The sequence below is a fragment of the Gasterosteus aculeatus genome, chromosome 20 (genome assembly GCF_964276395.1).
Source record: "Gasterosteus aculeatus chromosome 20, fGasAcu3.hap1.1, whole genome shotgun sequence".
Classification (NCBI taxonomy): Eukaryota; Metazoa; Chordata; class Actinopteri; order Perciformes; family Gasterosteidae; genus Gasterosteus; species Gasterosteus aculeatus.
The window spans coordinates 19,865,527-19,892,507 of record NC_135707.1 but is presented as its reverse complement, the minus strand read 5'-3'; the positions used below and the strand labels follow the sequence as shown (position 1 = coordinate 19,892,507).

At 44.7% G+C, this 26,981-nt stretch overlaps 1 protein-coding gene across 1 annotated transcript in view; it reads left to right on the top strand.

Annotated features, from left to right (window-relative positions):
* Positions 1-21,117, top strand: part of adcy3a (adenylate cyclase 3a) — a 34,207-nt gene extending 13,090 nt beyond the window's left edge. The window contains exons 5-21 of the mRNA XM_040164269.2: positions 366-477; positions 1,302-1,429; positions 1,803-1,961; positions 3,385-3,550; positions 3,824-3,943; positions 4,840-4,982; positions 6,794-6,955; positions 7,235-7,322; positions 7,841-7,957; positions 8,447-8,736; positions 9,331-9,412; positions 11,759-11,917; positions 12,049-12,195; positions 12,387-12,500; positions 12,755-12,881; positions 13,318-13,442; positions 19,704-21,117. Coding sequence (XP_040020203.1) covers positions 366-477; positions 1,302-1,429; positions 1,803-1,961; positions 3,385-3,550; positions 3,824-3,943; positions 4,840-4,982; positions 6,794-6,955; positions 7,235-7,322; positions 7,841-7,957; positions 8,447-8,736; positions 9,331-9,412; positions 11,759-11,917; positions 12,049-12,195; positions 12,387-12,500; positions 12,755-12,881; positions 13,318-13,442; positions 19,704-19,883 — 2,419 coding nt within the window. The 3' untranslated portion in view covers positions 19,884-21,117. The remainder of the gene's footprint in view (positions 1-365; positions 478-1,301; positions 1,430-1,802; positions 1,962-3,384; positions 3,551-3,823; positions 3,944-4,839; positions 4,983-6,793; positions 6,956-7,234; positions 7,323-7,840; positions 7,958-8,446; positions 8,737-9,330; positions 9,413-11,758; positions 11,918-12,048; positions 12,196-12,386; positions 12,501-12,754; positions 12,882-13,317; positions 13,443-19,703) is intronic.
* Positions 21,118-26,981: the final 5,864 nt, after the last annotated feature.

Below are 26,981 nucleotides of genomic sequence, written 5' to 3'. Positions count from 1 at the left end.
TGCACCAGAAAGCTTCTCACAGTGGTGTCCACACATCTACAGTACAGAACTAAACACGGTACATTGTACTGGGCTGAGTCCCAGTTAGATTGGGAGAGAAAGCTACAGCTTAAAACATAAGAAACAAAGTTGTTATTGGTAAACAAGATAACCAAAGAGAGGTAAGTGTGCATGTAGATTCAAGTGTGCCTTAGAATAACGTTAGGTTCCCACATGATCAAAGAAACTGCTTTTTCTTAACTGCTGTAATCAGTCCTCCTGGTCATACTGGATTGATTTGTGATCAATGTTGATGATGAGGGACTGAGCGTGGTGTCTGTACTAATGGGCCATCTTGTGTCTGTGTCTTGTTGGGGGGGGGGTAGTATTTTGTTTGCAGATATTGTGGGCTTCACACAGCTGTCCTCATCCTGCAGCGCTCAGGAGCTGGTCAAACTGCTCAATGAGCTCTTTGCTCGCTTTGACAAACTGGCCGCAGTGAGTTTCACACCATTACATAACATTGTGACTGTAGTACACACATTCAAAGTCTTTGTCCACCTCTTATGTGAGTAATTTGGATGGTTTTAAAGCATGAGAGATTGTACATAAAAAGAAATGAGTGATATTATATATATATTGTGGCAAACCGTGGGATGTGGAGGCAAGATTTCAGGAATAGACACACTCGTCAGATAATAAAAGAATGATCCTTTTAATTGATAACTTCGGGGAAGGGGCTAGGGTCAAAAACAACATAAGATTCCTCCCGGTCGGGGTCTCAGGTCCTCAATGACTCGTCCTGGGGGAAAACAGAGGAGGAGAGGCGTGAAATACTTGCTGGTCGTCTCCCATGGTGACGGTGTTCTTCCTTCCTCCCTGCCGTCTGCCATTCAGCCACCCTCCATATCAGTCACCTCTTGATTGGGTTGATTGGCTGCAGGTGTTCCCAATGCCAGTTGCCAGCCGGTTGCAGCCCCTGGACTGGGTAACACTGTTACCCAGTCCAGGGGCTGCTTGTAGGGATCGTCGGTCTGAGCTAGACTGGCATCTGCTGACATGGAGGATTGATCACATACTGTATATAGATTTATATATTATATATATATATATGTATATATATATATATATATATATATACATATATACATAGAAATGGAAAGGTGTATGTCATGTGTCATTAGTTAGTTGTGAATGGCATTGGAAACCTCGTACAGTCGCTGTATGAAGTCAGGGTCCTTGCTATAATTACTGAAAAAGACAGAAAGGTAAGGGGATGAATGTTGTCCCTTTCTCTCTCTAAACCTCTATTACCCTTTCAGAAATATCACCAGCTGAGGATCAAGATCCTGGGCGACTGCTACTACTGTATCTGTGGGCTGCCAGACTACAGGGAGGACCACGCTGCATGCTCCATCATGATGGGCCTGGCCATGGTGGAGGCCATCTCGTGAGTACAGCGACAAAGGGGGCAGGAGCTTGCCCGATATAAAGTTCCCTCAGTCTCAGCTACATTTTGATGCCCTGCAGTGGGTGGGTCCATAGCGTGGAGTCAATCACTCTGATGGACTTTCTGTAGACCACATAAGTACAATAAAGCAAAGTGAATACTGTGGGATCATTGAGCTCAGATCGATTTTGGTCAGACTCCAGATGAGCTGCCATGAATAGATTTCCTGTAGTTTGGATGTCCCTTGCTGCTCTAAATGAGATCTATCAGTGTTCCCTGCTGGTCCGGTGAGAAAAGAGAGCAGAGTCACATGGAAAAATGTCGGATTCCTTGTGATACTTATCTATCATGGTGTTTTTTAAATCAACGACAGGTATGTCAGAGAGAAAACACAGACCGACGTGGACATGCGTGTTGGACTGCACAGCGGTACAGTCCTCGGGGGGGTACTTGGTCAGAAACGTTGGCAGTACGACGTCTGGTCCACAGATGTCACTGTGGCCAACAAGATGGAGGCGGGAGGGATACCCGGGTAAGAACCTCGGAGTGCCTGGTAAAGTTTTGAAAATACAATGCTCCATTACATGTGTCACAATTACATCAGGCCTTCCGTGTTAAAATAATATTTATGTGGCTTTCAGCCAAAGGTTTGTGTCCTTGACAGGATTCATAATAACGTCCATAATAATAAATAATAAATCCATTCACCCACTTGTCATTGTCACAATTATGGCCACTATATTAGCTTTAAGTTCCTTCCCATGCATCAGCTCCATTTAGTTTAGACTCCTGTGCGAAGTAACTAAAGAACAGTTGAAATGTCATGTCTCAAACATGTGTTGAGTGTTGTTTTGAATCCACTGTCAGTGTATTTCTTCAGACAGGATACATATATTTTTACTCTTCAGGTCCATGTTTGTGGGACTGAATGGTTTGGATTGGCCTTTTCTTTCGCTGGCTAACAGCTGTTTCTGGTGGCCATATCCACACTGCTGCTGGTGCCTCTGTCTGCTTCTCCACTGGTGCCTAATGTATTAATACCGTGACTATGGATCAAAGCTTCCTCTAGCCCCAATTAGAAAAAAATAGATACATCCCTTTGCACCCGAGGGCCAGGACACGACCTACTTCTGACCCAATGTGCCACAGCCTGAGAGGATGTGTGTTCTGTGTGACTGGCTTGTGTCTCACCCACAGAGTCAAAGTCAAATGTTTACACAGTTCAAAACAAAAGAAATCCAATGGTACACTGGTGTGTCCATGTGTGCTGCATTTGTGGGAAATCACCCCCCAGTTTTAAAAGATTGTCTTTTCTTTCTGCTTGCCCTTATCTACCAAATAACGTACCAATCTCATATCACATTGGTCAATGTCATCCGTTAACAAACTCCTTTTCACGGAGTCCGATGCCGTAACAAAGTAATTAGCAGTCTGATGGTTGTTGTTGAAATAACCCACACATGCAATATAAGACATTCATATCATCTTTTATTCTTTGAAACACAACATTTATTTACAGGTTTCTTTGTGTCCACCTGATGAATCCTGGTCCAGTATTCACTAACTGGCCCGTTTACACTGTCTGCCAATTTGTATTAGTTAGTAACCCATAAAACCACAGAAATAAGCCAGAAGAGGCTAAATGCTCTATTACACAATTGACATTACATTCACACTCAGATCTTCTAAGCGTTTTCCTCTTGCTTTCCTCCGCATAATATCCTGTATATGGAAGGATAATGCTCTTATACAACCAAACATTCCTTGTTTGTGTTCACATGCTAACACTGTGTTCAGTATTGGGACACTTCACCCTATGCAACATTTTGTAATCCTTAGGAACTGGTTTTGTGTGGACTATTCACAGTGCTGTGAAGTGTACAGGACCACCCCCATGGCAGTTGGGGGATAAGTGACTTGTCTAACCCTTGACCCCTGTGTATCTTGTGGACCAGTCGTGTCCACATCTCACAGAGCACCTTGGAATGTCTTCATGGAGAGTTTGATGTTGAGCCAGGGAATGGAGGTGAGCGCTGTGACTACCTGAGGGAGAGGGGCATCGAGACTTTCCTAGTGGTTGTTCCTAAAGGACCTGTGGGGAAGAGTGGCATCAATGGTGTAGTGAGTCTAACCTGCCACGCAACCACACAGCCAATATTTGGATATTCAAACGATCTGGATTCATATACAGCCATCTGATACACAGAGACATTCACATTTTATTAGCTATTGTTACTGAAAGCTACATTTTAGAATGATTTCAAAATAAAACACAATGTGTAGTTATCATTCAAAATACATGGATATGTTGAAAATGTAAAAAATGAAGAATAAACGTCTTTAAAACTTTTTACAGCAATGCATCAGCAATTCCTGTTTGCTTGTTTCCATTAGAAGCTGTCCGTTACCTCTTCCAACGGAAACTCCCCCCTGTTGATCAACACCACAGAGTGTAACGGCAGTGTAAACACAGCGTGCACCTCCCCGGAAGAACCAGAAGACCTTGATACGAGGGTAATCAAGATTACAAGTAGAAAATGTTCTGTTGCCTACGTCCGACTGGTTGATGGTGAAAAGCTATCCTCGGAGCCCGGCCATAACAACATTTCCAACTAAAATCAGTTAATTTCAGGGGAATTTAATTAGCTGGCCATAACAGTTATGAGCACAGGGATTATATGAGACCGTGAAATTATCTTCTGTTCAATGTTTCCATTTGGTCGTGAGCTGGTGGAGTGTCTGAAATGGAGTGCATCCTCTTCGCAGTGTAAAGACGCTCTGAGAGAACTAAACTTCTGAACTTTTCAGAAAAGCTCTAGTAATGGCACTGTAGTAAATTGAGGAAAAGCTTGTTTTGGCCATGTTTGTCTATGCTGAGCTACAATTAGTGGGAGCAGTTAGGCTGGACAGACACAAACTGTTGCTCCTGAGGGCTTTTTAACCATAAACTGTGTCTCTTTGTGAGAATGATTGGGGACTAAATCAACTTTGCCAAGTATGAAGCAGACATCCTCTGCAAAAAACTATACGATACTATAATATACTACCCTAATACATCTTCACATACAGTGAAGGAGTGATGCTACCCCCCCATACCATGGTTGTTGTGTAGTGCTTGTCAAGAAATTGTTGTAAAAAACAAAACATGAAAAAAAGAACAAATGTCAAATGTCAAAAACATTGGACTGAAGTGCTAAAGAAAAACGCGCTATGTGGACGCGGGACCCAAGGGGATCATTAATATACACAGGCTTGTTTATTGTGAAGCAAGGGGTTGATATTCAGACAGAGTTACGCGGTAGATTAAAGTGTTACGACAGATCAGCTGATCAACATAATTACCAATATGGCATTGATAAAGTAATACACAAAACTGTTCTCAATTCACTTTTTTCTTTCTGCGACTTGAGGTGGTAAATCCATCTTTCCCTAACCCTCGGAGAAGGCTTCGGCTGCGGGACCTGGCTGAAAGGGTCATCGATGCCCAGGAGAACGAACAGGAGCTCAACAAACTGCTCAACGAGGCTCTGCTGGAAAGAGAGACGGTCCAAGCGTAAGACAATACCCCCACTCGTTGATGAAACCCTACGTCTTTTGTGTTTCTGCTTCATATCGTTATACAAAATATGTAGTTAAAATTTTTGTTGTCGTTTGCTACTGCTAGAGATTCTTCTATTGTCAGCCATATAGGTCTTATTTGAAATGTTGATTTTAGAGAAGGGATGACACCTTGGGTACCAATACAAAGTTTATTCTTATTCCTATAAATAAATTGGTGATAGATTCATGTGGACAGGAAGAAGCAGGCATTAACCTCCTGAGCCACAGCCCCCTGATACGCACCGGAAGGGAACTGATGTAGAAATCAGTCAGCATGCTGCTGTAGCCAAGCAAGATAGTCAGGGCACCTGGGGAAGACTGGCCATCCAACATCAATCCTCAACTATATTTGAACTGATAATGTTTTTTTTCTGCTTGCATCACTGCTGACACCCCAGTTTCCAGGATGAACAGCTACAGATCTGATTGTACAACCACACACACACACCAAGGCTACCCTGAGACCAAGTACACTATAGATTGAGCTACTTAATCAAAGTGCTTGTTGTGGCCCATCAATAACTGCCCCCGGCAACACAGCTCCTAGAGTCACTGGGGGACACAAACCCAACCTACCTCATGACAAAAATTACTGTAGACATGCAGGATGCAGTTGTACTGCTATTCCTTCAACATTGTGGATGTAACCCTAAGAGAGAGAGATTTTGCAGCTGGATCAAGGGAGGCCCTTCAGGTTCCAATACACCATTGGGAGTTCCCGGGTGAGTCCTGGAAAACACTACGTATGTCGTATGTAGTGTGTCATCTCTCAAGCAACAAACACCAGGCTCAGGAGACGGTCTGCTTCTTACGGTCTGCCTGAACAAATTGTGACAGACGATGCAACCACATTCACATTAGACAAGTTCCAGACTTTTGCCAAGCAGAATGGAATTCTGTGCACCAGGACATCCAGCAACATATGGTCTGGCAGAGAGATATGTTCAGACATTCAAGGCAGGAATGAAAAAGCTTGCTCACACTTTCCTGAACATTGAGGACAAGAACTCACTGTTCCTGCTGCAGTATCTGGCTACCCCTGACTGCACTACTGGACAGTCCCCAGCTAATCTGTTTCTTCACAGACAAATCTGGACAGATTTGCTAAAGCCTTGAACCAAGGAGACAATTAGGACAAATAGAACACCATAACAGCACACAGACGTAATGGGGACCAGCTGCAAGCCCGAGCCATTGCTGAACCGAATATAAGATGTCTCCCAATCACAGGCTGAACTTGGTGATGGTGAAGCTAGCAGCAGTTCTCAGGAAGTTGTCGACCCTAACATGAAGACACCCGACCTTCTCGGGCCTGAACCAGTGGCTCTGAGGCGCTCAAACCACTGAGTGACTAAACCACTAAAGCGATACATAGCATAAGACTCTATACCCCTACAGCGTCCTGTATCCTTCAGACTCCTGATCACATTTAGTTATTTGGTTGAAATAGTACAAATGCTTTTTGGACCTCAGTGAACACGGTCTTAGTCCATAGTAATTGTAGCGTGCATGCGCAAAACTGATCGCTTTTCCATGGCCGAATAAAGTAATGAACGCTACATATGCATATGCATTTTTTTCCTACCTGAATATGACTGAAGGCTAAGCTCACATGATTTATTGAAAACAGGAGACATCTGAAAAATGAAAAAGTTACTGTGTGGTTACTAAGGAAAAAGTCATTTTGTGTTTTATCATTACGATTGACACTGATCTAATCCTATAAATACTGACATCAGTGCTATTTTTGGTTTGTCTCGTCAGTCTGAAGGGGAAACACACCAACAAACTCTCCCTGAGGTTTGCGGATCCAGAGCTGGAGACTCGATACTCTGTGGAGAAGGAGAAACAGAGCGGAGCTGCCTTCTGCTGCTCCTGTGTGGTCCTGCTCTTCACTGCAGCTATGGAGGCCCTCATAGACCCCTGGTCGGGAGTTATTTCGCTCTCTTTCTTTTCTGCACAATGTGGCCAGGTTCCCTTGTGCCGCTCTGGTTGAGACATAAATTAGCAAAATGATCCTATCCTATTTGTATGATTATTCAATCTGTTCAGTGAGAAATCCTCCACTTTATCACAACCAAACGCAATGCTCTCTGCAGTATTGTTTTCTATCTGTCTACATGCAGCTGTTAATGTATTGAACTGGTATTGCTGACTACTACCAGTGATGTGTATTTCAAGGTTTGTCTGTGTGTTACGGAACAGGCTGATTGCAAACTACATCACATTTGCAGTGGGAGAAGTCGTTCTGCTTATCCTGACAATCTGTTCTCTCGCGGCCATCTTCCCTAGAGTGAGTTACAACCAATTTTCATACTTGGGTTTTGTCATGTTTTTTTCTGCATAATGGTAACAGTTATTCTCCAGATATGGTGACTGCCCGGTGTGTCAGGTTAGGCTGGAAAGCAACAACATTTTTGATTTAGAAAATCAGTGTCAATGTGTTTTAATTGTGTAGCTTGAGTCAGGATGAGATAAGCATCAGGACAGAAAGCAAGGATAAAGTTCAAAGACGTGGTTTTATGGCTGCTACATTTTGGAGCCATTTTAAGTGCAGTTTGCCGACGTCTTGGGGTCCCGATGACGTTGTAAGGTTTCCAGAGACCAAAAACTGTGGTCTGGATTCTCAAAGAAGGAACAGATAATCCATTTTCTCAAAATGTCAAAATATTGATTTAAAATAGTTTTCCTTAAATGTAGCTATTACTCTATATATATAGATCTATATCTATATAGATAGATATACATACATACTAGTTTGATATAAATAACGTGTTGTTACTGTCCTTATTGGAATTGTGTATGTGGAAGGTCTTTCCCAAGAAGCTAGTGTCTTTCTCCACCTGGATCGACCACACCCGCTGGGCTCGTAACACCTGGGCTATGGCAGCCATCTTCATACTCACCGTGGCCGACATCACGGACATGGTAAGCAGCTCTCTGCGGTTTCTTACACCTGCAAAGACAAAACCTGTGTACATAGAACTTTATTCAAGAGCTTTGTTTTTCAATTTGAGAGCTGGTCCCTTCTCTGCATATTGTAACACCCCTCTTATTTTTTTAATAACCCCCTGAACCAAAATATTGCCAGGTGACGTGTTGACCAATGAAAAGATCCTACTTTCCTTATTCACTTTTGGAATAAAAGTAAAGTGTGTTAAGGAGAAGGGGAGACCACAATAGTTAACACCTCAGGTTAAGCCATTATTGTAAAGCTAACATCTGGTATATTGGTATATATATATAAGTGTTGAGTGAGCTGTACTGTATGTATTTTGTAATATATAAGAAATATATATATGACAAGAAATTGGGCCAAAAAAAGGTTTTGGATGTTGCTGACGAAGGAAAGCTGAGGAAAGATATTTTGAATTATGGTGATGAACGTACAGAGCTCTCAACTTTTTGTCTCTCCAGCTGAGTTGTCTGCCTCAAGTCCCAGATTCAGACAGCCCCACAGTTGCCCCATCCGCTTCCTCCTCATTTTCTTCCTCCTGGTCTGGCTCTGATGGTTGTCTGGACAACCCCAAATATTATAGCTACGTGGCTGTGCTGGCACTGATGGCCACAACCATGCTGGTTCAGGTCAGTCACATGGTCAAGCTCACGCTGATGCTGCTCATCACAGTGGCCACCGGCATTGTTAACATCTACAGCTGGAGGGACATCTTCGACAGCTATGACATGGCCCGTTTTCAGGACTACAGGTGAGGCAAAACAGGATGCAGTATCATCTGTGTAAGGCAGATGTATTTGTACCTCATGTAGCACTTTCACCCCTTTCTCAACTGACATTAGATCAGGAATCAATCAACTTAAGAAGATAAACAAGTGTGTACAGAGTATTTGAGCCAAGATTTAGTTGCATGTGATCTAATTCAAACCGGTTCCTTTACTGGATCATAGTCTCCTCCAACCACAAGCACATCACCGTCTTTTAATGTCAGCGAATATCCACTTTTGGGCAACATCAAAAAGTGGGATTGGGAACAACCCTGAGTGGACTGTCTTAATAATGCGTTGCAGTGTTGAGATTAAGATCAATAAAACTGAGAACCCCCCCTCCAGACAACAATTGGCCACTGGTTCATCACTGCTGCTACACCAGCTTTAGTTCCCGTAGTGTCAGGGTTCCGGTCCACAGATATATCCTATCTGGGTATGCGGCTTCACAGTCCTAACCAACTTACAATAAGTGCTTTCAAACTAAAGGGTACAGATACAGAACAACAAGAATCAAGGGGGGGGGGGTTAAACAGTATTAATGTGCAATGTCAATATATCAATGTCCTTTTTCACAGGTCATACCTGGTGCCCTCCAAGTTCACAATGACAATTATGATCTTCATTATGATGGTCAGCTTCTATTATTTCTCTCGTCATGTAAGTACATGTCTTCTGTGTTCAATGTACATGTAAACTTGATTTGTATATGCAAGCATATCTGTATTGTACGAAGCATAGTCTGAAGATCCGTTAACTAATGTATGCATCGTAGACACATTTCAGTACGTGAGATAACATCAGGGTTATGGGCAAGTAGTTTGAATCGCTGGTTTAGCATTAACTAATCAGTTCTCATAGTTGTCTCTGCCCAACTACATTGAGTGATTGAGAGCCAGCTGGCTGTTTTTGCTCACGCCTCATCAGTTTACTCATGCCATTCAGGGAAAACTCCTTTCCACATGTAAGTTCATAGAAAAGAGTTGTTTGTTTCCAAAACGTGGGTTTCCAGTGAAAAAGCTTCTGAGGAGTGTGGAACCACAACATGAATCTTTCTAAAAGTCAACTTATGGACATTTACAATGGTCTTAGAGTTGACAACATGGCGACATGCTCTTAATGAGTCGACGGGTGGTGTCTCGTGGGATCAGTGAGCTCCTGTAAAGTCTGAAGAGCAACCTGGCGGTGGTCTATCGGGTGTAGGTCAGGTGATCGTGAGGGCCATTCAATTGTATCAATCCCTCCATCCTCCAGGTACTGCCTACATACTCTTGCCACATGTGGCCAGGAATTGTCGTGCACCAGGAGGAACCCAGGACCTACTGCACCAGCGTAGGGTCTGACCTTGGGTTCAAGGATTTCATACCTAATGACAGTCAAACTGCCGTTCTCTAGCCTGTAGAGGTCTGTGCGTCCCTCTATGGATATGCCTCCCCAGACCACCACCAAAGCGCTAATGCTGAACCACGTTGCAGGCAGCGGAGCGTTCTCCTTGGCTTTTGCGGACCCTTTTCACATGAAGCGCAGGGTGAACCTGCTCTCATCTGTGAAAAGCACAGGACGCCAGTGGCAGGCATGCCAATCCTGGTGTTCTGTAGCAAATTCCCATGGAGCTCCATGGTGTTTGGCAGTGAGCACAGGGCACACTATAGAACGTCACACACTGAGGCCACCCTCATGAAGTCTGTTTCTGATTATGGGGCACACACACACACACAGCAGTAGCCTCCTGGAGGTCATTCTGTAGGAGTCAGGTGCTAAACTGGTTCGTCCTTACACAAATCAGCAGATATTGGTCCTGCTGATGGGTTGAGGACCTTCTTGTTAGGGGGGATGGGGTGTATTTGGTGGACCCAAAAGCACACGCACAGCAGCCTTGGATTTTCAGCCAAAATTACTTTATTTTTCACAAAAAACAAACAAGGGGAATACGGGAAACAGAACGCGCTCCTCTGGAGTTGGGAGGGAAACTCCGACGTCTGGCGGTCTGAGGTGGCTCAAGCAGGGTCTGGTGTGGAAACCCGAGGCCCGACACCATACTCACAGTCCAACTCAAAAGCAGATTACGTGCACTCCGTGGTACTCCGTGGGTCTGACACAAAAACAAACCAAAACATGAATAAACTGGTTTAGCTGCTGTATCTCAGCATCAACGGCACCTGAGACCAGCCTGGGTACTGGGACGGACTGGCGACGACGACGAGCCTCTGAAAGCAGGAGCCTTTATGCTCGTCACCAGTGATCCCCGGAATGAGCCACAGCTGGGCACGTGGGAGAGGGGTGGGGCCGGAGGCGGAACACACAGGTGGAAACTATAGGTGGAAAAACCAAACAAGCAAAAACAAAAGCACAGACTGGGGGAAAAACTGTTAATAAAACCGGGTCCCTAACACTTCTACAAACCTGTCCAGCTCTCCTAGAGTAACTGCCTGTGTCCTGGAATCTCCTCCATGTTCTGGAGATTGTGCTGGGCAACACATGAAATCTTGTGGATGTGCCATCCTGGAGGAGTTGGACAATCTATGGAACTTCTGTAGGGTTAAGAAATGGCCTCTTATCAGTAGTGATTATGGCTCCAGCTAAATCAGTCCTGTTTTGGGGGTTGTCTCATTGTTGCCTCTCTAGTGCACCAATGCAGCTTGATCTGACATCCCCCTCTGCTGAACACAAGTATTTAGACTGATGGAATTTTATAAATGTTGCCACTTTACGTAACAATTAAGAGCAGCATATCAAACGCAGCAATGGTGTCAGCAATTGTAATGTGACTACTATTAATGATGACAGTGGCAGTGAATGTTGCACCACCATCCAGATGGAACCACCATGCACTGAAGCCTAGAAGAAAGTCTTAAGCTTTGTCTTAAATGACAATTGACAATTCTCTTAGGAGCTTGATTAAAAAAGAATATTTGCTTTGTTTGTAACTGTCATTCTCTTTAGAATTAGTTAGCAAGTAATCTACACTGGTCAAATGCTAACACCAGCCCTTGTGTCTGCTTGAAGGTGGAGAAGCTCGCCCGCACCTTGTTCCTGTGGAAGATCGAGGTCCATGAGCAGAAGGAGAAAGTGTACGAGATGAGACGGTGGAACGAAGCACTGGTGACCAACATGCTGCCTGAACATGTGGCTCGACACTTCCTGGGCTCCAAAAAGAGGGATGAGGTGTGTGTGTGTATCTTAGTCATAGCTTATTCAAGAGTTGATGTTATTTGAATTCCTACATTCAGGTTTGGTGCATTTGTTTCACAAAGCGCCTGCTGTCTTCCTCCCCACCTTGTTATTGTCACCTACAGGAGTTGTACAGCCAGTCCTACGATGAGATTGGAGTCATGTTTGCCTCGATTCCCAATTTCTCTGACTTCTACACAGAGGAGAGCATCAATAATGGAGGAATCGAGTGCTTACGATTCCTCAATGAGATCATCTCTGACTTTGACAGTGTAAGCTGCTCCTCTTATTCTGTGTGTTCTCCTAGCAGTAGTGTCTTGAGCTACCCAGCATTAAACATTTAATAGGCGTTAGGATCTCCTGTAGACAAAAAGAACAAGAGCTGTTTTTGAAGGAGTCAGAGATGTAGTTGTGTACCGTTAATTTCCATTTAAACCTCACCTTTTATACATTTCTATGTCAGCTGCTGGATGAGCCTCAGTTCCGCTGCATAACAAAAATCAAGACCATCGGCAGCACCTACATGGCAGCATCAGGTGTCACCTCAGATGTCAGCAACGGATACACATGCATGAAGGTCAGACTGGTCGCATGTCTTCTCCAAACTTCAATGTGTGTCTGTGACTAATTAAAGGAACAGTGAAATTTCACTCCCAATGTAGTAGTCAATAACTACATTGCTATACGGGTTTAAATTTGTAAACAAATGTGGCAATTTATCTTATTAATACGGACATCGTGCAGTGCAAAGTATGGGTCCTTCTTGGCCTTCACTGAAGATCATCTCAGTGTTTTTTCCCCAGTCGTGATGAGGAGGGCTTTGTTTGACAGAATGAGGAGCAGTCTGATCGAGAGCGCTGGCAGCACCTGGCAGACCTGGCCGACTTTGCTTTGGCCATGAAGGTCACACTCATGAACATCAACTATCAGTCCTTCAATAACTTCATGCTACGAATCGGTATGTGTCAAGCCCCGTTTTGTCTGTGTGTTGTACTTCTGTCCTTGATGCTAGACTCCCTCATAAAAAGAGTTTAGCTGGTATTGTATATGGTAGGTCTATATTGTTGTGGGGGTAGAATTAGCACGGTGGGAAAGGTCAATATATAAGCCAACTGGTAAATCTGGTAGTGTTAAGTGTTAGAGTTTGTATTATCAAAACTAAGAAAATAAAAAAGAGCAGGTGAGAAAAGATTGAGAAGCTAACTGATTTTGATTTTGGGATATACAAAATAAATTGAATTGACTATGATGGATAACAAAGGACATAGGTCCATAGGGTTTTTTCTTTCTTTGTGTCAGTAAATATCTGAGCATTATTGGTGTGAATGCCGGAAGAATTAAGAATTCTCATAGTGTTTGTCATCAATCATATATAATCATACACATCCCTCTAGGTCTGAATAAGGGTGGAGTGTTAGCAGGAGTGATCGGTGCCCGAAAACCCCATTACGATATTTGGGGCAACACTGTGAATGTGGCCAGTCGCATGGAGTCCACGGGTGTCATGGGAAACATCCAGGTAAAGCATTGAGTATTATGGAAAAGCTTCTAGAAAATGTAAGTGTTAACAATGAGAGAACAGTGTTCAGAAAATGAAATAGAAGATTACTGTCGCACACTAGGCCACAGGGCTCGTTGGTATCGTCCATAAACAGTCAAACTTTATAAACAGGAGAGGTTTTAGGGTTGTAAAAGTATGAATAGTGGAGATGGAGCTTTAATTGTATGAGAAACAATTGTGGGCACAAACATGTTGGATATATACAGTACATTACATTTTGTTCAAAAACCTTGTAAATGAATTGCGTTTTATTTTAATTAATGTGGCAATATAAATGTGTAATACTGCAAAGCTTACACTTTCAAGGTCTCTGCTATAGCCATGAATGGGGTTTCCATAAGGTCACAGACATTGGTGGGAGGAGCCAAAACTGCTCCAGGTTTATGAAATCTACAGTTGTGGTCAAAAGTTTACACACACACACCCACACACACACTTGTAAAGAACATAAGGTCATGGCTCTCTTGAGTTTCCCGTTATTTCTACAAGTCTGATTTTTCTCTGATAAAGAAGTATATGTTCCAATCACACTGTCACAAAAAACATTCATGAAGTTTGGTTCTTTTATGACTTTATTATGGGTTAACCGAAAAAGTGATGAAATATGCCGGGTCACAAATATACATACAGCAGTGCTAGTACTTGGTTACATGTCCCTTGGCCATTTCCTTCAATTAGGCGCTTTTGGTAGCCATCCACAAGCTTCTCGTTTAATCTTTTACCACTCCTTTTGACAGACTTGGTGCAGTTCAGTTAAATTTGATGGCTTTCTGACATGGACTTCGGGCTGATGATTTTAGGTTATCTTGAAGAATTTGAAGGTAATCCTCCATTATCCCATTCACTCTCTGTAACGCACCAGTTCCATTGGCAGCCCCACAGCATAATACTACCACCCCCGTGCTTGACGGTAGGCATGGTGTTCTTGGGGTTAAAGGCCTCACCTTTTCTCTTCTAAACATATTACATGTCATTTAGCTGGCACTTTTATCCAAAGCGACTTACAGTAAGTGCATTCAACCATAGGGTACAAACTCAGAAGAACAAGAAAGTGCAATTTCCTCAAATAAGCCAATTTACAATTTGCTATAGATGACATTACAAGTACAATTTAGGTTTTACAATTTGTTAGTCTTTAGTCGAGGTGGTGGCTGAAGAGGTGTGTCTTTAGTTTGCAGCGGAAGATGTGAAGGCTCTCTGCGGTCCTGATGTCTTCAGAGAGCTCGTTGCACCATTTCCGAGCAAGGACAGCAAAGAGTCGTGATCTAGTTGAGTGTTTTGCTCTCAGTGAGGGAGGAACGAGCAGTTTTGCAGATGCAGAGCGGAGAGTGCGGGTCGGGATGTCGGGTTTGACCATGTCCTGGATGTAAGCTGGACCTGATCCATTCACAGCATGGTACGTGAGCACCAATGTTTTGAACTGGATGCGGGCGGCCACCGGTAGCCAGTGAAGAGAGCGGAGGAGTGGAGTAGTGTGGGAGAATTTTGGAAGGTTAAAGACCAGTCGAGCTGCTGCATTCTGGATGAGCTGCAGAGGTCGAATGGCGGTAGCGGGGACACCTGCCAGGAACGAGTTGCAGTTGTCCAGGTGGGAGATGACAAGAGCCTGAATCAGAACCTCGGCTGAGTGAGAAGGGGACGTATTCTCCTGATGTTGTAGAGCGTGTATCTACAGGATCGTGTTGTCGCAGCGATGTTGGGAGTCAGGGAAAGTTGGCTGTCAAGTGTGATGCTGAGGTTCCTAGCGGTCAAAGTGGGCGTTAGCACGGAGTTGCCAAAGTTGACTGTCAGGGTCGGAGAATCTTTTCCCGGAAAGAGAAGTAGTTCAGTCTTGTCGGGGTTGATTTTCAGATGGTGGGCGACATCCACTGAGAGATGTCAGTTAGACAGGCAGACATCCGTGCCGCCACCTGGGTGTCCGAGTAAGGGAAGGAGAGAATTGGTTGGGTGTCATCGGCATAGCTGTGGTAGGAGAAGCCATGCGAGCGAATGTCAGCGCCTACAGAGTTGGTGTAGAGCGAGGAGAGGAGGGGACCCAGGACGGAACCCTGAGGACCTCCAGTAGTAAGAGGACAAGGTTCCGACACAGATCCTCGCCAGGTAACCCGGTAGGTGCGGCCGTCGAGGTAGGACGAGGGAAGGGAGAGAGCAGAGCCTGAGACACCAAGTTCCTGAAGGGAGGAAATACGGAACTGGTGGTTGACTGTCAAATGCAGCAGAGAGGTCCAGAAGGATGAGGACAGAGAGGCGGCTCTAGCAGTGTGGAGTTTCTCTGAGACTGCAAGGAGAGCAGTGGAATGGCCTGCCTTGAAGCCTGACTGGTGGGGGTCAAGGAGGTTGTTATGGTGGAGATAGGAGGAGAGTTGGTTAAAGATCGAACGTTCAAGGGTTTTGGACAAAAAGGGAAGAAGAGAGACCGGTCTGTAGTTTTCTTCAGAAGGGTTGAGGGTAGGTTTCTTCAGGAGAGGGTTAACTCTTGCCTCATTCAGAGAATTGGGAAAACCGCCAGATAACAGCATTGTTGATGAGACAGGTGAGGAAAGGAAGAAGGTCAGGTGCGATAGATTGTAGAAGATGTGATGGAATGGGGTCAAGAGGGAAGTTGGTCGAACGGGCAGAGGTTACTAGGGTAAGAATTTGGTTAGGGGACTGGGGGGTGAAAGGAAAGTGAGGGCAATAGAGGGGAAGTCAGTGGGACGCAAGAAGTAGGAGGTGGGTTTGAGAAAGGAGCGTATATCAGCAATTTTCTTGGTAAAGTAGTTGACAAAGTCACCCGGAAGAAGGGTGGAGGAGGGCTAGGGGGTTTGAGGAGGTTGGAGAAGATCGAAAAGAGTTTTTTGGAGTTAGAAAATGAAGATTCAATTCTGGATTGGTAGAAAGAGCTTTTGGCAGCAGAGATAGAAGCAGAAGAAGAGGAGAGATTAAAATTCAAGCAGGTGATCAGGGCGTTTATATTTACACCATCTACTTTCCGATGCTCGCATCGTGGCTCTCATGGCACGGACCGGTTGAGACAGCCACGGAGCCGGAGGGGATTTGCCAGTCCGTCGGGTCGTAAGAGGGCAGAGAGTGGAGGAAAGAGTTGAGAGGAGAGTCTCTGCGGCAGCGTTCGGATGAAAGAGTGAGAAGGAGTCAGTAGACGGGAGAGCTGATAGAACAGAGGAGGCCAGAGAGGAAACAAATATTGCGACGAACAGGTACAGAGTCAGTCCATGGGGGAGGGTTGTTAGTTAGAGAGGGAGAGTGTAAGAGATGAAGAAGTGGTCAGACACATGAAGTGGAGTTACAGAGAGGTTAGTGGTAGAGCAGTTTCTAGTGAAGATGTAGTCAAGGTGATTGCCGGCTTTGTGAGTAGGAGGAGAGGGACTGAGTGATAGAGCGAAAGAAGTAGGTGTAAAGGCTGGCGCATGCTTCTGCGTCTGCGTTGTTGCGTCGACGCACTCGTTTCAATCCATGGTTCTAAAAGGCTTGCGTGTGTTGCAGAGCAATTCACCGCCAGAACAATAGGCAGAGTAGCGTGTTTTTGTTGAAGACGACCTAGAAATTCACGTCTATTTATTTGTTTATTTATTTATCATAACTTTATTGCCCCGTGCATCGCCACTGCTCCTTTTTGTCTCGCATTTTCCTCCACAACTCCACAACCCGCCAATGACGGCTTGTATAAGTGGTTATATTTAATCATCAGTTCTTAAATCTGATCCGTTCTCTCGTAAACATTCTTTGTTTTAATAATGGCGGTATCCGGGCTATGAAAGCGGAAATGTGAGACTCCGTAAAGGATATAGTTAGCAGACCAATCGCAGCCATGTGCGCTGCAAATGGCTCGACACACGCAAGCATGCAAAGAGGTGTGAAAAGGCACGCAAGGGACACGCAAGGGGGGCTTGCGTCTGTGTTGCTCTGAAAACGCAGAATCATAAACTAGGCTTAAGAGGTCAGATGACTTCTCTCTGGATGTTGAGGATGATGAGTGGAGGGCCATTTTCAGGGAAATTGGACAGGAGAATGTCCAGTTCTTCCAAGAAATGACCCAAGGAGCCTGGGGGACGGTAAAGGACAACAATGTTGTACCGGGTGAGTAACCGTTACAGCATGGAATTCGAAAGACAGTGGGGTGGATGGTGGAAGAGGGTAAAGAGAAAAGCTTCATTTGGGTGAAATGAGTAAACCTGTGCCACCACCCCTACCAGTGGGCCTGGGTGTGTGGCTGAAGGAGAAGGCGGAGGAGAGAGCGGCTGGGGTGGATGTGTTCTCCGGTGTGATCCAGCTCTCGGTGAGAGCGAGAAAGTCAAGCGACTGTTGGACTGTTGGGTCATCCAAGAAATGACCCAAGGAGCCTGGGGGACGGTAAAGGACAACAATGTTGTACCGGGTGAGTAACCGTTACAGCATGGAATTCGAAAGACAGTGGGGTGGATGGTGGAAGAGGGTAAAGAGAAAAGCTTCATTTGGGTGAAATGAGTAAACCTGTGCCACCACCCCTACCAGTGGGCCTGGGTGTGTGGCTGAAGGAGAAGGCGGAGGAGAGAGCGGCTGGGGTGGATGTGTTCTCCGGTGTGATCCAGCTCTCGGTGAGAGCGAGAAAGTCAAGCGACTGTTGGATAGCAAAGCTGGAGATGAAGTCTGCCTTGCGAGTAGCTGACTGGCAGTTCCAGAGGCCCCCTGTGACGAGGTGCTGGACGTGTGTGGACCGGGTGGGATAGGAGAGGTTACGATAGAGAGCAGATCTATCCCGAGGCCTGTAGTATCTAGTCTTTGTCCTCCTCGTCTTGACTCCCACGAAAGACTCCCTAGTCTTTGTCCTGCTCTTCTTCGTGCTGCGAGGATAAGCTAACGCTTCACTCGATCTGTAGTTAAATACTCCCTCGTTAGTGGAAGTCGGCTACGGCTGCGCTGACCACTCCACCGTCGTTAAGGAGTCAAAAGGTCGATTGGCCTCGACAGAAACTCCTCAAAATGCAAAACACCAATTGCTTGACACCCTAATCAGTGAACAATCACCATGTGGTGTTTTGACAAACAGAGGTTAAGGATTCAAGTCTTATTTGCTTCAGAAGAGAAGGCAAAACAGACTTAGATCAGGTCAAACCTAGCAAAGTTAGGAGGGCACACTGGCAGTTAACTTAATAGTAGACCCTAGAACACCAACTGGCACTAAAAAACTGAAAGAGCAAACTAGCAACCAAGATAACTTCAAACAGAGAGAACTGGCAGTAAAACGGCAGCCACTCAGTCCATGGAGATGCAAAACACGCTCGACTGTGGACACTGACGCCTGTGTTCCAGCTGCTTCTAATTCTTGGCAGATCTGCTTTTTGGTGGTTCTCTGTTGACTCTTCACCCTCCTGACCAATTCTCCCTCAGCAGCAGGTCATAGCTTGCGTTATCTTCCTGATTGTTGCAGTGACAAAACAGTGCCATGCACTTTATACTTACAAACAATTGTTTGCACTGTTGCTCTTGGGACTTGCAGCTGCTTTGAAATGGCTGCAAATGACTTTTCTGACTTCTTCAAATGAGCCCTATTTAACTGGCCTCAGAGAAGTCACCAGCTGTAGTCACTCATAATCACTCACAAGAAGTTAAGAGGCCATGCTATGAAGCTCATATCATTGACCCAACTTTCTGAGTCACCAAAATTGCTAATTCATGTTGCTGTATGTATATTTTTGACCCAGCAGATTTGATCACTTTTTCTGTTAACCCATATTAAAGTCATAAAAGAACCCAACTTCATGAATGTTTTTTGTGACAAAGAAGTATCTGTTCCAATCACTCTATCAGAGACAAATCAGACATGTAGAAATAACAGGAAACTCAAGAGAGCCATGACATTTTGTTCTTTACAAGGGTATCTAAACTTTTGACCGCAACTGTATCTCGGAGCCATAGCCTATGGACAACTTGAAACAGCTACATAGAGCGATTTGAATATCCCGGTGTTCGAAGAGAGCTACAAAAAGGGACCCTGGACGACAGCAGGTAGAGACCAACACTTTGCTTTGTGCCTGCCATCCAAGGGATTGATTATTGATATGTGTCTGTCATCTTTTAGAAGGGCTCTCGTGCCTGAAAGGGAAAGTTCTATTTTGTAACTAGTGGATCAGCCTGCTCCAGGGAACTCCCTGGAGATTCATAGGATCTAGTTATGGAATGTGTGTCACATTTCTTCTGAGGAACCATCTCACAGCCTGTGTGTGTTTGTGTTGCCTCCAGGTGGTGGAGGACTGCTACAACATCCTGAAGGAGTACAGCTTCCGCTTTGTGAGGAGGGGGCCCATCTTTGTGAAGGGAAAAGGGGAACTACTCACGTATTTTCTGAAGGGAAGAGACAAACAAGGCTCATTTATCAATGGCTCCTCTGTCACTCTTCCACACCAGGTCGTGGACAGCTAAGGACCACACACACACGCCCATGACAAGGCACTGGAGAGTTTTTGGAATGAAGTCATTTGCCTAAAATTGCTCTAGCTCCTAAACTTAACTGAATGTTTACATGTCAAATAAAAACACCACTGAAACACTTTCATACACACCTGTGATCACACACCACTCACTACCGAACACACACACACGTGCTGTGTACTATTTGTGTGATTATATGTGCCAGTAGAGATTGTATTTAAATTTGAATGTCATATTCAATGAATTAACAGAAAAGATTAGAACCTGATTTTTGGAGTTATTGGAATGAAAATTATGTTTTGAATTTGACCTATTAATTTTGAGGATGACTAATTCAAATATATGTATATTTATTTGAATACAATGATGGTCTTTATATCTTTCCATAAACATGTCTCAGATAAAACAGAACATTGATCACACACACAGCCTTTTTGTGCCAGTTTGATGCCATCTCTGCGGCACATTAGCACTCTGTGGCTTCTGAATGGCTAGCCTAAATTTTGGACTGCTACCCATTGACAGAATACTGCCATATACGTGACCCTGACAAACTGATCTGGGCTCAGATTTCCTGTCTTTGATGAGCGAGATGATGTAGAAGTGGAGTAATAAGAGGCCAGAGGTGATGATTCGGACTGATCTGCCAAGGTGTAGTTGTGTATTTAGTGTATTTTTCCAGCACTGTCCTCTCTGCTCATGGAGCGGATACATAGACTGCATCACCTGCCCTGCGGTGTGGAACAGGTGTGTACTATGTTGGTTTTAGGGAGGGACAAGTGATGCTGTCCAGAGGGAAGCACACATGGAAGACATGAATACTTTTCACAATGATTGTGGATTGATGGAAGTGCCTATGACAGCTGTGACCACCATGTTTTCTTGTAGTTAAACCATTACTTGGCCTTCTACAGGCGGGGTCCTGTAGTCCTCTCACAGTGTTCCTGTTTATTTCATGTTGTCCTGGTACAAACCAGTTACTGTACACTGGACGGCTAAGATGTTCAGACACGATGGCATTACCAAAAGTGGGTCCAAGTGTTCAAGAAACAGCATCGTGATCCTCTGGTCCGACAGGTTGGAAACACTTCAACAGCTGAGACAAAACTGTTAAATGCTTCATCAATTTAATTTTTTTTATTTTGACAGCACTTCATAGGATTACAGGTGTATTAATTATGATATGAAATGGTATAGATGAGCTTATTAAAGTGTTCCTTTCCAACCTGTGTGTATGTGTCTGTCTCACTGCTCGAGTTTCTCCATTCCACATATTTCAGTGATTTGCCTCTGATGTATTATCTAAGCATTAACAATGAGAGAACAATGTTTGAAATCCAAAAAGACGCACGCTGTAATAAACTGGAATTTTTATTTTTCTGAAAAAAGAAGGCTACACACTATGGCAGCCTTCTGCATTTCATTCTCAAGATTTGGAACAACTCCATTTCTACCTGGTTAGCTGGTCTCATCTAGCTAAATGTGCCCAAATGTGGTATTGATATCAGATTATGAGGTCTTTGCTTATCCACCATCATCTGATCGGATCTCAGCTCAGCTTTATGTTCCAGCTTTGCTGTTACACTGCTGCCTAACCACACCAAGTTCATATTAACTTATGGTTTTCACACTTCAGTATCATCCCCATCCGAGTAAGGTGGCCTTTGAAAGTATACAAGCCTGTTTACACACAGCTGATGATGATCTGACAACAATGTGAGCCTGACTCCCTCTGGATGGGATTTAACATGGAGATGTCCTGATCCAGATCCAGATTTCATGCTCTCAGTTGCGATGGAGCCTCAGCCCACTCTGGAAATCGGGCTTAGAGTCTGCAATCATCTGTGTTTCTTGTTTGTTTCTGCTTGCTAGGTTGTGGACAGGACCAAATTGGACATGGACGTTAACCGTAGACATGAACAGGGTTCAGCAGGTGCTCTTGGCTAAGGAGGTGGTCCAATAACGTGTTGGTCCACACAGACCTGGTCTGGTGAAGTGTCCCACTTGTCTAGAGGGACATGAAGTGTAAACTCTTCATTCCTCTGCCCATCAATGTTTCTTTAGAATGGGATGAAAGTACAATAGTTTCTCCTCTTCAAACCTGATATTCTCCTTTTGAGGAAAGATAGAATCATTCCTTCCTCTTTAATTAATATTTGTACAATGTAGTGTATCTTAGCCGTCCAGATATCCAGAATTTGTTCTATTTAAAGTGAAACATGAAAGGACTAAATGTATCCTAGTTGCACATACAGTTTAGACAGTGATTATTGGTTAGACTTATTTATTGGAAATCACAGGAACATTTTTCTTTTCTTACATAAATGTGAACGTGCCAATGATAAAGGAATGGCTTTCAATGAAACTCCAGCTGTTTCCTGATTTGGAAATTGTTAAATAATCTCAGGCTTGGGAACAACATTTGAAAAATTTGCCATGATTCTAGATATCTTTGAGTTTAGGGACTACACAACACAACATTGAAAGGCAATCTGGAGAGCCCAATGCAGCAGCAGCCACAACAACAAACACATGCAACCTTGTGGTTCTACTTGTTTTTTATCCATTCATCTTTCTTCAGAATTTGATACAAAACTCTAGATTCCACAATTTTAGTGATTTCAATTTATTTTAAGTTGGAAGTATTTATCATTCAGTGTACCCTCTTTCATTTAGATCTGATCATAAGGGGGCTTCATTAAAAACATCTCAAAAGACATTGCTGCACAGCGCCGATGACCAGCCAAACACTGGAAAGGTCATCAGAGCTGCTGCGCTACTTTAGTGTAACATATATGCATGCTAAGTGAAATAGATTCAGTGCTTTGAAAAGAAAGAGATTATGTATCCATATATGTGCCAGAAAGTGACACAATAGACAAACACTTTTTTCATTAATGTATGTTCAGAAAAAGCTGTCATTTTTTGCACAAAATAGAGGCTCATAAACTTAATATTTTACTTATTTAAGGAATATTTAATACTTAGCTGATGCTGCAAAAAGCATGCTCCCTCATTTGCATGAGCCCTGCGATTGGCTGGCGACCAATCCAGGGTGTACTCCATCTATCGCCCAAAGTTGGCTGGGATACAGTACACTCCAGTAGTTTGCAGATGGATGGATGGAAGACCCTACGTGTCCTCGGTAAATAGAAACTCCCGCCCAAATTAAGACCTTTTTGATATGCTGTTCAAACAATTTTATGAACTTAAGGTTAACATCACACCCTTAGTCCCCACTTGCCTTGAGATATAATCGCTCCACCTAGTCCTGGGTCTTCCCCGGGGGCCGCTTCCCAGCTGTGCCTGGAACACCTCCCTAGGGAGGCGCCCAGGGGGCATCCTCACCAGATGCCCAAACCACCTCAACTGGCTCCTTTCGACGCAAAGGAGCAGTGGCTCTACTCCAAGCTCATGAATGGCTGAGCTTCTCACCCTATCTCAAAGGGAGACGCCAGCCACTCTCCTGAAGAAATCCATTTTGGCCGCTTGTACCCGTGACCTAGTTCTTTCGGTCATGACCCATCCTTCATGACCATAGGTGAGTGTAGGAACGAAGATTGACCAGTAGATCGAGAGCTTTGTCTTCCGGCTCTTTTCGTCACAATGGTGCGGTAAAGCGAGTGCAATACCGCCCCCGCTGCTCCGATTCTCCGGCCAAACTCACTCCATCTTCCCCTCACTCGTGAACAAGACCCCGAGGTAATTGAACTCCTTCACTTGGGGTAAGGACACATTCCCTACCTGGAGTAGGCAATCCATCGGTTTCCTGCTGAGAACCATGGCCTCAGATTTAGACGTGCGAATCTTCATGCCAACTGCGAAACGCTCCAGTGAGAGTTGGAGGTCACAGACAGAAGATGCCATCCGGACCACATCATCTGCAAAAATCAGCGATGAGATCCGCAGCCCCTCGAACTGTAGACCCTCCTCTCCCCCGACTACGACCTCGATATCCTGTCCATGAAGACCACAAACAAGATTGGTGACAAGGCGAAGGCCAACCCCCACCGGAAACGCCTCCGATTTACTGCCGAGCACCAGAACACAGCTCTCGCTTTGGGCATACAAGGATTGGATGGCCCCAAGCAAGGACCCCCTCACCCCGTACTCCCGCAGCACCTCCCACAGTTTCTCTCGGGGGATCCGGTCATACGCATTCTCCACAAAACACATGTAGACTGGATGAGCATACTCCCAAGCCCCCTCCATGATCCTGGAAAGAGTAAAGAGCTGGTCCGTCGTTCCGCAACCAGGACGAAAACCGCATTGTTCCTCTTCAATCCTTGGTTCGACTATCGGTGGAACCCTCCTTTCCAGCACCTTGGAGTAGACTTTACCCGGGAGGCTGAGTAGTGTGATACCCCTGTAATTGGCACACACTCTCTGGTCCCGATGTTTGAAGAGAGGTACCACCATCCCGTTTTGCCACTCTTTTGGCACTGTCCCAGACTTCCACGCAATGTTGAAGAGGCGTGAACCACTCTGGTTCAATGTCCCCTACCTCCACAGGAATGTGAGAGAAGCTCCGCCGGCGTTCCCAGTTCACCCTCACTACACGCTTGGGTTTACCGGGTCTGTCCCGAGTCTTCCCCCATCCTCTGACCCAGTGTTAATTTCGTCGACGAAAACTATGACGAAAAAATTTCGTTAACGAACCTTTTTTCCATGACTAAGACGAGACTAAGACGTGACGAAAACGATCTAAAAAAAATAAAAACTATGTCTAAATCTATTCTATTCTAACTTTCGTTAACGAGACGAGACGAACATGTTGGTGGTTGACGAAGTCACGATACTTTCCCCCCCTTAAATTCGCACGCAGCTAACGTGACAACAGACCGGCAAAGTACGGCCCCGTACGCGGTTATTAACGCGTCATGGTGACGTCATCCACAAACCCAGAACGCTCGCATCAGTGCAGCGGTGGTTCTCGTGCACCAACTACGGACCGCGACTAAGGATTAAAATGACTAAATCTGACTAAAACTAATATGCATTTTTACTAAATCAAAAATAGCTGCCAAAATTAACACTGCTCTGACCCAGCTCACCACCAGATGGTGATCAGTTGACAGCTCTGCCCCTCTCTTTACCCGAGTGTCCAGAACATGCGGCCTCAGATCAGACGGTACGATTACAAAATTGGTCATTGATCTTTGGCCTAGGGTGTTCTGGTACCACGTACACTTATGAACATCCTTGTATTCGAACATGGTTGTTATGGGCAATCCGTGACTGGCACAGAAGTCCCGTAACAAACAACCGCTCGGGTTCAGTTCAGGGAGGCCATTCCTCCCAATCACGCCTCTCCAGTTATCTCCATCTCCATGTGCGCATTGAAGTCTCCCAGTAGTATGGAGTCCCCTACTGGAGCCCCATGCAGGACTCCATTTAGGGTCTCCAAAAAGGCTGAATACTCTGAGCTGCTGTTTGGTGCATATGCACAGACAACAGTCAGAGTTTTCCCCCCCATCACCCGAAGGCGTAGGGAGGCGACCCTTTTATCCACCGGGGTAAACTACAATGTAGCATCACTCAGCCGGGGACTTATAAGTATCCCCACACCCGCCTGGCGCCTCACACCATGGGCCCCTCCGGAGTAGAATAGAGTCCATCCCCTATCCAGGAGTGTGGTTCCAGAGCCGAGGCTGTGCGTAGAGGTAAACCCCACCAGATCCAACTGATAACGCTCCACCTCCCGCACAAGCTCCGGCTCCTCCCCCCCCCCCAGCGAGGTTACATTCCACGTCCCCAGAGCCAGCATCTGCCGCCCAGGTCTGTTCCGTGTAGACCCCCCACCGTCACTGCCACCCTTGTAGCAGCGCACCCGACCTCATCGGTTTCTCCCACAGGTGGTGAGCCCATAGGGAGTAGAGTTTTGGGGTGCCGCCTCACTCCTTCAGGCTGTGCCCAGCCGGGCTCCACAGCAAGCCCGGCCTCAGATGCTCGCTGTCGGGCCCTCCATCTGGGCCTGGCTCCAAATGGGTCTGCGTCTGAGCCCTACTTCCTGCCACGCCACCCCGGCCGTTGTGACATCCTTAACACATGCACATTGGTCTTTGTTTGGACTTATTGAGAAAAGTATTTTCATTGCAATACCAACATTAAGAAATTATCTTTTTGAAGTTGCAAAAATAGGACTTCTACTTTGGAAAAATATAAAAATTTTGTACGGGAGTCAGAGAGATCCTTAACACATGTACATTCGTCTTGTGTGGAATATTGGGGAAAATGTTTTTTTTGCTGCTCAAATATGAAGAAATTATCTTTTTGAACATACTTATGGGACTTTTACTTTGGAGAAAATCTCCACTTGTACAATAAAAATATTTCATTTTTTGTACTACTATAATTATCATTGCTATTTAAATAGCCTTTATTCCAATTACGTGTTTAGTACCGTAAATGTCAGCATGTGCACTAAAATCTAAGTGTCTGCTGAGTTGACCTCAGTAGTCTCGCACGCCGCACATACAATGCTTCTGTATGTAAAGATGCTACACCGGCAGGTTTAAATAGCTAGTTAGCTAAGTGCTAATGCTGTATATACACGGCGGAGGAGGCTTGGAGGCTGGTTGACCGCAGCGATAAACTCGTCACGTCGCCATGTTATGGTTAATATTGCTACCCAGCTGCGATGCACACAGGACTGCAGTGAGGACACACAACCAGGACGTGCTTGAAAACAGGGACATTTTATCCAAAATAATTCATTGTGTAATGTTTTATGGGGCTTTTGAGTTGGTCTTTCCTCAATAGATTCCTTTTCATATAATACAAATATTATATTAAATTTATATTGGATATTTATAATGGTTACGACATGGTAGTTATATCATATTCATTATTATAATACGGTAGATGAAATCCAGCGTTCTGATTGGTTTAGAGTGGGTTGCCGGCCCTCCAACACCCACCAATTGTTACATTATCGGACGATAGTACAGCCTGTCGTAACTTATTGCTTTAATATACTGAATAGTTTTAATGAGATGTGTTAAACTATTAGAATAAATGTTAAATATTTAACTGCAAAGCAAAGCGTGTTTGCATTGAATCATACTGGGATGTTTACTGAAAAAGATT